The sequence below is a fragment of the Somniosus microcephalus genome, unplaced genomic scaffold (assembly GCF_052327205.1).
Source record: "Somniosus microcephalus isolate GS21.2 unplaced genomic scaffold, FLI_Smic_1.0 unresolved_chr4, whole genome shotgun sequence".
Taxonomy (NCBI): domain Eukaryota; kingdom Metazoa; phylum Chordata; class Chondrichthyes; order Squaliformes; family Somniosidae; genus Somniosus; species Somniosus microcephalus.
The window spans coordinates 42543657-42554468 of NW_028225182.1; the positions used below are offsets into that span (position 1 = coordinate 42543657).

Sequence of the window (10812 nt, forward strand, 5' to 3'; positions counted from 1 at the left end):
CAAGAGGCGCAGGAAAGGCTCTACGCAAATGGCATATAACTGGCCGGACATGGGGCATCCCTGACGCACCCCACAGTTGATGTGTTTAACCACCCAATCAAAAGAGAGTCACTCCGATTGGTCGAATTAAAATAGGCCCTCCTGGCAACAAATGCATTGGTTCTGTCATTGGGTAGAAATTGTGGAGCCTGGGGCCGGTTAATTGGCTCAATGTATCATTGGTGTCAGTTGACGGCAGGTTGTGTGTATAAAAGGTGCTGGTTGATGGGTGTAGGGATAGTTGAGTTGTTTAGTATCATGGGGGATTTTGTAGTGAGGGGTTTGTTCCCAGTGCTGGTGTTAGTTGGAGCTGTTTGTTCCTCTGATATTTGGCAACAGTTTGGAGGCCAGCGGTTTCCATGGAGAAGAGTAAAAGCCACCCCTGGGCCTCAGAGAGTCCCTCCTCCTGGGTCTCCCTTTGGCTCTGGTTTCAGTGTGTCTGAGGGGCGCAGTGTGTCTCCACTGCAGACTGTGATGGTGCAGTGTGGAGAGCACAACCTGCTGGTTAGGGTACAGATGGATTTATTTGGTACCAGGCACCTGATTAAAGCTGCTGACCTGACCCTGGGGACGGCAGGTTGTCGGCCAACCGGGATCGACTCTCGGAACCACACCGTCCTCTTTGACTATGGGCTCCATGAGTGTGGCAGCAGAGTGAAGGTAATGTGATTCCTCAACTCTTGCTCTAAGCTTGGAGTATGGCTTAGACCCAACTCTTTATTCCTACCCTTGGTGAAATATCATTGATGTTGAGGAGATTCCTGTCTCCTGCTTTTAAATCCTCAGACCTGTGTTGAATTATGCATTGTCCTTTGCTTTAACTGGTCTTCCCGAATCTCTCCAACCTTGTGATCTCGGCCCTATTGGCCTTGAGCCTTCACTTGGTTCTTCCAAACTTTTCCTTCCATACATCTTGTCTTGTGGATTAAATGAGGCTTAAATCTGCTGTTCTATTCATGGCTCCAAATTATCAACCTGTGGCTCTTTTATTGAAGTGAAGCTGTCCTTTCATTGAATCTTTGATTCTGTTTAACTGTCTTGTGCTTGCAATCCCCCTCCTTGCATTAGCTGCTGAGGCTGCACAACTTCCAACCACTTGAGTAGAATGTTGTCCATTTCTGAACCTGATGTCTTTCAGATGTCTGGAGATTTCCTGGTCTACGCCACCCACCTGAACCACACCCCCAAGGCCCATGGATCTGTCATTGTGAGAACTAATGGAGCTGTCGTTCCCATTGAGTGCCACTATTTTAGGTAAGATTCTTTACACTGTCGTGCATAATGTCTACAGCTGGTGCAGTTCTCTGACCTTGTCCTAAAATGGCTCCATTGTCTTTCCAGGAAGGGCAATGTGAGCAGTGACCCGATCAAGCCCACCTGGATCCCGTTCAGCTCCACCAAGTCTGGACAGGGGCTTCTGTCATTCTCTCTGTGCCTAATGAACGGTATGTGATGGGTGGATGGGGAGTGATTTCCTGTAGTCACCCACTGGGAGTTGTACCCACTGTCTCCAACCCTTGTCCCTCTTGTACTTCAGATGACTGGCTCACAGAGCGCACCTCGACTGTCTACTACCTGGGTGACCTCATTCACATTGAGGCCTCTGTTTCAATGACCAACCACATGCCCCTGAAGCTCTACATTGACCGCTGTGTCGCTACCTTGAGCCCAGACGAGGACTCCACCCCGAGATACAGCATCATTGACTACAATGGGTAAGGAGCGCTCTGCTTTCTACAGCTGGTCCTGTCTCAATGGCTTCACCTTGATTCACTTCATGTCCTTTTTTAAATCTTTCTTCAGTTGCCTCCTGGACAGCAAAGCTGAGGACTCCTTCTCAACCTTCGTGTTGCCCAGAGACGAGCGTGAGCTGGACAAGCTCCACTTTGACCTGGATGCCTTCCGCTTCTTTGGCGATGACCGTTCCTTGGTGAGAGGAAGCTGACCATTGCAAAGTATTTACAGCAGAAACAGGCCATTCTGCATTACTCGTTTTTGCTCCCCACGAGTGTCCTCTTGCCCCTCTTCTTCTAACCTATTAATGTATCCTTGTATACCTTTCTCCCTCACGTACTTATCTAGCTTCAGCTCAAATGAATCTATACTATTCACCTCCACCACTCCCTGTGGTAGCGAGCTCCACATTCTCACCACTCTCTGGGTAATGAAGTTTCTCCTGAATTCCCTATTGGGTTCACTAGTTACGACCTTGTATTGATGGCCCCTAGTTCTAGTCTCTCCCACAAGTGGGAACCTCTTCTATGTCTACCCTATTAAACACTTTCCTAATCTTTAAGGCATCTATCAGATCACTCCCCTTGGGTTTTTTCCTTCTCTAGAGAAGAGCCCCCAGCCTGTTCAATCTTTCCTGATGGGTATAACCTCTTGGATTTGCTCTCATTCCAGTAAAGCACTTTTGCACCTTCTCCACCCTCTCTGCCCTTCTAATAATATGTAGACCAGAACTGTTAACGGAGAACTAGTGGATGTGGTGTATTTGGACTTTCAGAAGGCTTTCGATAAGGTCCTGCATAAGAGATTAGCGTGCAAAATTAAGGCGCGTGGGATTGGGGGCAAGGTATTGACTTGGATAGAGAACTGGTTGGCGGACAGAAAGCGAAGAGTTGGCATAAACGGGTCGTTTTCCGAGTGGCAGGTAGTGACTAGTGGGGTACCACAAGGATCGGTCCTAGGACCCCAGCTGTTCACTATATATTAATGATCTGGACGAGGGAATTGGATGTAATATCTCCAAAATTGCAGACGACAAAAAGCTGGGGGCGGGGAGGGTATGCTGTGAGGAGGATGTCGTGAAACTCCAGCACGATTTGGACAAGTTGGGTGATTGGGCAGATGATATACCTATCAATTCGTCCAATAAAAAGCGACGAGTTAGGAACGTAACTATAAAGGTTTTTATTGACTAAATAACAGAGCCCACCCTTGTGGGTGATCGGGTCCAACATGGAGGAATACCAGCCAGTCGACTACCTTTATACCTGGGCAGGTAGGTGGAGCCATGGGTGGAGTTGGAGGTGGTCAGCCCAGGTATAACAGCGTGACAAGAGGCGACCTCGTATAGTGATACAACAGTGATAACAATACAACAGTGATAACTATAGTGTAACGAAAATGAACGATAAAAGTGGTTTACCACATTCACCCCTTGTTTAGATTTGAGTCCGGCGGGGTGAAGTGTACTACCAGTTCTGGTATGTCAGTCTGTCCGGAGGCCTCGTAAGCCTCTCCGATCGTCGCAGCGGCGGTGCTGCATTATCCGGTGTTAATGCTGGTGTCTGCGTGGTCGGCGAAGGCTCGTGGGGTTCCGGCATGCCGTCTACCTGGGCTGGAATTGGGGGGGTGGTGGGGGGGTAAAGGTGGTGTCTCCGGAGTGCCCGAGGGTGCGAGGTCTCGTAAGGAGACAGTGTCCTCCCGCCCGTCTGGGTAAGCCACGTAGGCGTACTGGGGGTTGGCGTGCAGGAGGTTCACCCTCTCGACCAGGGGGTCCATTTTATGGGCCCTCACGTGCTTTCGCAGCAAGACGGGCCCCGGAGAGGTCCGCCAGGTTGGTAGAGTGGTTCCCGTAGTCGACTTCCTGGGGAAAACAAACATTCGTTCATGGGGGGGTGGCGTTAACGGCAGTGCAAAGTAGTGACCGGATGGAGTGCAGCGCTGTCGGGAGGGCCTCCTGCCAGCGGGAGGTTGGGAGGCCCTTAGACTTTAAGGCTAAGAGGACGGCCTTCCATACCGTCGCGTTCTCTCTTTCCACCTGTCCGTTCCCTCGGGGGTTGTAGCTGGTGGTCCTACTTGCTGCAATACCTCTCGCTAGTAGGAACTGACGGAGTTCCTCGCTCATGAAGGAGGAGCCCCGGTCACTATGTATATAGTTCGGGAACCCGAACAAGGCGAAGAGGTCGTTCAGGCACTTGATGACCATGGTACTGGTCATGTCTGGGCAGGGGAAGGCAAAAGGGAAACGGGAGTACTCCTCAACGATGTTGAGGAAGTACACATTGCGGTCAGATGACGGTAGAGGCCCCTTAAAGTCGATGCTCAGGCGCTCGAAGGGGCGGGTGGCCTTGATCAGGCTTGCTCTGTCCGGCCTATAGAAGTGCGGTTTGCACTCTGCGCAGGTCTGGCAGTTCCTGGTCATGGTCCTGACCTCCTCGATGGAGTAGGTCAGGTTGCGGGCCTTAATGAAATGGTAAAGTCTGGTGACCCCGGGGTGGCAGAGGTCGTTGTGGAGGGTCTGAAGTCTATCAATATGCACGCTGGCGCATGTAATTCGTGAAAGAGCATCAGGGGGTTCGTTCAGCTTACCTGGCCGGTACAAGATATCATAATCGTAGGTGGATAGCTCGATTCTCCACCTCAAGATCTTGTCATTCTTGATTTTGCCCCTCAGCTTGTTATTAAACATGAAAGCAACCGAACGTTGGTCGGTGAGGAGGGTAAATCATTTGCTTCCCAGGTAATGCCTCCAGCGCCGTACCGCCTCCAGAATTGCCTGGGCTTCCTTCTCGACCGACGAGTGTCAGATCTTGGGGCCCTGTAGGGTCCTTGAGAAGAAGGCCACCAGCCTCCCCTCCTGGTTAAGGGTAGCGGCTAGGGCGAAGTCGGATGCATCGCTCTCCACTTGGAAGGGGATGGACTCATCCACTGCGTGCATTGTGGCCTTGGCTATGTCTCCCTTGATGAGGGAGAAGGCCGCGCACGCTTCCTCCGTGAGGGGGAAGGATGTGGACTTCATGAGGGGTCTGGCTTTGTCTGCATAATTGGGCACCCATTGGGCATAGTAGGCGAAGAGCCCCAGGGTTCTCTTGTGCCTTAGGGCAGTGGGGGAGGGGTAGCTCCATGAGGGGGCGCATTCTTTCGGGGTCGGGGCCGATGAGTCCGTTCTCTACTACACAGCCAAGGATGGCAAGGCGCGAGGTGTTAAACACACATTTCTCCTTATTGTAGGTGAGGTTCAGCCGTTGGGCCGTACGGAGGAATTTCTCCAGATTCACGTCATGGTCCTGCCGGTCGTGGCCGCAGATGGTGACGTTATCTAGATAGGGGAATGTGGCCTGCAGTCCGTTCTGGTCAACCATCCGGTCCATCTCCCTTTGGAAGACCGAGACCCCGTTGGTGACACCGAAGGGGACCCTAAGGAAGTGGTATAGGCGCCCATTCGCCTCGAAGGCGGTGTACTGGCGGTCCTCGGGGTGGATAGGGAGTTGGTGGTAGGCCGACTTAAGGTCGATGGTCGAGAATACGCGGTATTGTGCAATCTGATTGACCATGTCAGATATGCGGGGGAGGGGGTATGCGTCCAGCTGGGTGTATCTGTTTATGGTCTGGCTGTATTCGATGACCAGGCGATTTTTATCGCCGGTCTTAACGACCACGACCTGGGCACGCCAGGGGCTGTTGCTCCCCTCGATAATGCCCTCTTTCAGGAGGCGCCGCACCTCAGAGCTAATGAAGGCTCTGTCCCCAGCGCTGTACCGCCTGCTCTTGGTAGTGACGGGTTTGCAGTCGGGGGTGAGGTTAGCGAACAGGGAAGGTGGCGGCACCTTGAGGGTGGATAGGCTGCAGGTGTTACGCGGTGGGCGGTTTAACATTCGCTGGTTGTCGACTGAGTGGGGGGAGGGGTCCACCGTATGCTAGGGTTACACTTTGGAGATGGGATTGGAAGTCCAGCCCTAGTAGGACGGCAGCGCAGAGCTGGGGGAGGACGAGGAGTTTAAAGTTTTTATACTCCGTACCCTTAACCGACAGGGTCACAACACAGTAGCCGCTGATGTCCGTGGCGTGGGACCTTGATGCCATCGAGATTCGGTTGCGCGTTGGCAGGACGGGGAGGGAGTAGTGGCTCACCGTGTCTGGGTGGATGAAGCTCTCCGTGCTTCCGCTGTCGAACAGGCAGGTCGTGGCGTGGCCGTTTACTTTGATGTCCATCATCGACTTGGACAGGTGGTGTGGGTGGGCTTGATCCAGAGTGATGGAGGCTAGTGTGTAGGTAAGCGAGTCGTTGTCGTCTGCGGGCGAGGCGGTCGTCGGGTCCGGTGGCAGTCGGGCGTGGTGGGTAAAATGGCGTCTCCCACGAGGTAGGACAAAATGGCGGAGAAGATGGCTGCTCCCATAACTCACATGAGGCACTATTGGGGTCGGTTGCCTTGATCAAAGATGGCCACCCCATGACTCACGTGTGGGGATGCTGGCCTCAGTTGCCTTGAAAGAAGATGGCCGCCCCCACAGTTCGCATGAGGCACTGCTGGCCTCTGAAGATCCGCTCCTGCTGGCCTTAGAGAAGTGGCCTTTCTTCCTGCAGGTAGAGTTCCTGGCTGGGCAGCGCGACCTCGGGTGCTTCTCCTGGCCGCAAAAGAAGCAGCTGGCGGCCCGATTGCGGGTGCCCGATGTCGGAGCCGGTACCGGGGGTGGCGGTCCCGGTCGGGTCCGGGACGCCGACGCTGAGGTAGGTCCCGGGGGCGGCGCTGCGAAGGGTATTGCGGTAGGGGTCGGGCCCGAGTCCCAGGGTCGCGAGCAGTACCTGGAAAACGCCTCCTGGTCCTGATGGGCCACCTCTAGGGAGAGAGCGAGGGCTTCAGCTTTGTCCAGGTCGAGGTCTTTAGCTTCAAGCAGTCTTTGCCGTGAGTAGTCGGACCGTAGGCCTTTCACAAAGGCATCGTGGATATTATCTTCCGTATTTTCAACAGCCGTCACCGCTTTAAAGTCACAGTTCCTGCCGAGTGCTCTTGGCGCCTGTAAAAATTCAGCTACAGACTCTCCTGGCTGTTGCGGGCGGGATCTTAGGAGGTGCCTGGTGTACATGTAATTTACCGGGCTCCGGTACTGCTGTTTCAGTAGGTTGATAGCGGCCTCGTATGTAGTCGTGTCCTGGATGAGTGCGTATACTCTCGGGCTCGCTTGGGCGTTCAGAACTCTTAGTTTGGATCTCTGAGGGACGCCGGATTCTTCCAGGTAGGATTCGAAGCAGCCCAGCCAGTGTTTGAAGTCGAGGGCTGAGTTTGCTGCCTGTGGGTTTAGATCCAGGTACGGTGGTTTGAGGGCTTGCAGCCAAGCCGGCTGGTGTGGCTGGTGTAGCCCGGTGTCTGAAAGCTGCTGTGGCTGTGCTTCTGGGAGGGCTTCTGGCTGGCCAGTAGTAGACATCTTTAAAATGTAGTCAATAAAATTGATATACCTATCAATTCGTCCAATAAAAAGCGACGAGTTAGGAACGTAACTATAAAGGTTTTTATTGACTAAATAACAGAGCCCACCCTCGTGGGTGATCGGGTCCAACATGGAGGAATACCAGCCAGTCGACTACCTTTATACCTGGGCAGGTAGGTGGAGCCATGGGCGGAGTCGGAGGTGGTCAGCCCAGGTATAACAGCGCGACAAGAGGCGACCTCGTATAGTGATACAACAGTGAGAACAGTGATAACAATACAACAGTGATAACTATAGTGTAACGATAGTGAACGATAAAAGTGGTTTACCACAGCAGAAACATGGCAAATGCACTATAATGTGGATAAATGTGAGGTTATCCACTTTGGTGGCAAAAACAGGAAGGCAGATTATTATTTGAATGGTAATAGATTGGGAGAAGGGGAAGTGCAAAGAGACCTGGGTGTTCTTGTGCACCAGTCGCTGAAGGTAAGCATGCAGGTGCAGCAGGCGGTTAAGAAGGCAAATGGTATGTTGGCCTTCGTAGCAAGAGGGTTCGAGTACAAGAACAAGGATGTCTTGCTGCAGTTGTACAGGGCCTTGGTGAGACCACACCTTGAGTATTGTGTGCAGTTTTGGTCACCTTACCTGAGGAAGGACGTTCTTGCCATGGAAGGAGTGCAGCAAAGATTCACCAGGCTGATACCTGGGATGGCAGGAATGACGTATGAGGAGAGATTGTGTTGATTGGGCTTATACTCACTGGAGTTTAGAAGATTGAGAGGGGATCTCATCGAAACCTATAAAATTCTGTCAGGCCTGGACAGACTAGATACAGGAAGGATGTTTCTGATGGACGGGGAGTCCAGAACCAGGGGTCATAGTCTAAGGATAAGGGGTAAGCCATTTAGGATAGAGATGAGGAGGAATTTCTTCACCCAGAGAGTGGTGAACCTGTGGAATTCTCTGCCACAGAAGGCGGTGGAGGCCAGTTCATTAAGTATATTCAAGAAAGAGTTGGATATATTTCTTAAGGCTAAAGGGATATGGGGAGAAGGCAGGTACTGAATTTGGATGATCAGCCATGATCTCATTGAATGGCGGAGCAGGCTCGAAGGGCCGAATGGCCTACTCCTGCTCCTATCTTCTATGTATCTATGTTTGCCATACTCTAACCTAACCAGGGTTCTATACAAGTTTAACAGAACTTCTGATTTTTCAGTTCTATCCCTCGAGAAATGAACCCAGTGCTTTTTTATTTATGGCTGGCTTAACCTGTATCGCTTCTTTTGCTGGTCTATGTAGTTGTACCCCCCGATCCCTCTGTTTCTCTTCCCCATCTAGACACTTATTGCCCCATCAGTTTGTGGCCTCCTTAAGCTTCCTACCAAAATATGACCTCACTTGCCTATACTGGAAGTTTATTTGCCAATTACAAGCCCAGACTGCAGGTTTATTGATGTCCAGCTGTTTTTTTTTTTTTTTGCAGTCCTATTCTATTAACCACACCCGCCGTGCACCCCCCACCAATTTGGAGGTTTCTGCAAATTGTACTTTTGGATTCCAATGTCTAAATTGTTTGTGTAAATGGTGAACAACAGTGATCCCAGCACAGGTCACTGGAACCCCACTTTCCACCATTTGCCAATCTGAGATACTACCTCTAACCGTCACTCACTGTTCTGTTTTATAACCAGCTTGTGATCCATCCTGTTACTTGTCCACGCTGACACCACGTGGTCATTCAGTTCCCAAGTTGGGAGGGAGTCACTATATAATGACTTGTGTTGAATGTGTCCCTCAGATTTTCATCTCCTGTCACCTGAAGGTTGCTGCAGTGGATCGGAGAGATTCCATGAGCAAAGCTTGTACTTTCCAGAAGATGCAGAATGTGTAAGTGCCCCCTCTCTCTCACTCAGGGATGTGTTGTGTGGAGAAGTGATGCCCAACCTGATTGTGAAACTGATTCTCTTGTTTAGCTGGGCTCCATTGGAAGTCTCCAACAATGACGTTTGTGCCTGTTGTCATTCTGGTAACTGCGGTGCCACAAGAGTTTGGATTTGATTCCAGAGGGAGGAGGGATCTTGTACCTGAAGCTGGTAGGACATTGATTCTCTAGATGTTGGAGGTTGCCCTTTACCCTCTCTAACTGGAATGTTTGGTATTGCAGGGAGCGATGCTGAATTGAAGTGGGAGGGTGAGGCCTCACTTGGACCCCTGGTCATTCTGGACACTGATGTGACAGACCTGGCAACTGACTCCCTGAATGAGGTTGAGCAACGGATGGAGGAGAGGTCTCCAGGTGGTGAGTTGACCGACTGCTAGTTTCCATTTCCCCCTCAGTATTTCCTTCAATAACCATTGGTTTCTCATTGCTGTTTAGGTGTGGAGTCTGACGCGATGCTAATGGTGGCCTTGACTGTGACCGCTGTCTCTCTGATCTCTGCTTCTTTGATAGCCTTGTTCCTGTACAGGAAACACAAGCAAACCCAGTGCAACTAGTTATTAAATGATCAATAAAGCAGTGATTGCTTGTATGTTATGCCTGGTTGCTCATTTGTCACAATATCTGTCCGAGCCCACAGAACAAGAGATGGGTTTTAATTGGACAATGCTGCTAGTGGTTATAATGGCTTATCCAGGCATAGAATTTGGATGGTTGGTGATTACAGCAACTGTACAGCTCTCATTGTGCAGGTCAACAATCTCTGAATGGACGGAGGTATTGGTGCATGCTGGTTGATGGGCTGAAGCACCTCATTGGCTCCTTTGTTCTGGCAGCTTTCTCTACTAGAGGCTACGACACACTTTGCATGGTGCGATCATGTCTCTGTTCCACTGGCTCCAGTATCTGGCTTTTCATGTTGCTGTAGTTAGTGTTTACCTAACTCGCCTGGGGTGACTGCCAGCTCCCATTAGCACCCAATGTTCAGAGCCCTAATATACAGCTCAGTCATTGGCTGCTTCTTCACCTGGGTGAAGGGTAGGCCCTCACCTTTGCTGGGAACCAAATGATGGCAGAGATTAGAATATTGAACAAGTTGGCAGAGGGTCAGGTTTTGATTAATTTGGTACCTTCTCTTGCTGAAGGGACTTCTAATTGGGAGCTCTCAACCCCCTCCTTACCCAGCCCCACCTTGAAATGGGGAGGCAACCATCTCCTGCAGTGAGCTTTTTCTAAACCTTCTGCTCCTCTCTCGCTTGGAATGAGCTCACGGTGGGCTTTTTAAATGTAGCCTCCAGTGTCAACTGTCCCTAATTGGGTCTTCAATGCTCCAAATGAGTCACTCCACCTGGAACAGAAGCAAGAAGCTGAAGGGTGACTTCCACAAGAAATCTTGCACAGACTTGAGACCTGAATATAGCCCCACACCCCAGGTAGGAAGACAAAGGCTTAGTGACCAGGCAGTGAAACATGGGCTTCTTCTAACTGGAGCGGCAGGTTCACTGGGAGGGGAAACTCAACGACGTAAATAGGAGCAGGAGTCGGCCATTTGGTCTTTCGAGCCTGCTCCACCATTCAATAAGATCATGGCTGATCTTCTACCTCATCTCCACTTTCCTGCACTCTTCCCATATCCCTTAATCCCCTTAATATTTAAAGATCTATCGATC

At 51.1% G+C, this 10812-nt stretch overlaps 1 protein-coding gene across 1 annotated transcript; it reads left to right on the forward strand.

The window, feature by feature from the left end:
• Window positions 1–314: 314 nt before the first annotated feature.
• LOC147090638 (zona pellucida sperm-binding protein 3-like) lies at window positions 315–9734 on the forward strand. The gene is made up of 9 exons (XM_085977403.1): window positions 315–699; window positions 1178–1293; window positions 1381–1484; window positions 1577–1754; window positions 1843–1969; window positions 9002–9090; window positions 9177–9296; window positions 9368–9502; window positions 9581–9734. The coding sequence occupies exons 1-7, from the start codon at window positions 514–516 to the stop codon at window positions 9259–9261; spliced, it is 885 nt and encodes a 294-aa protein (XP_085833529.1). The 5' UTR covers window positions 315–513; the 3' UTR covers window positions 9262–9296; window positions 9368–9502; window positions 9581–9734.
• The last annotated feature ends 1078 nt before the right edge of the window (window positions 9735–10812 follow it).

Coding starts and splice junctions, on each gene's coding strand:
- LOC147090638 (XM_085977403.1), top strand. CDS start 514: ATGGTGCAGTGTGGAGAGCACAACCTGCTGGTTAGGGTACAGATGGAT. Junction 700..1,177: donor AGTGTGGCAGCAGAGTGAAG/GTAATGTGATTC, acceptor GATGTCTTTCAG/ATGTCTGGAGATTTCCTGGT. Junction 1,485..1,576: donor CTCTCTGTGCCTAATGAACG/GTATGTGATGGG, acceptor CTTGTACTTCAG/ATGACTGGCTCACAGAGCGC.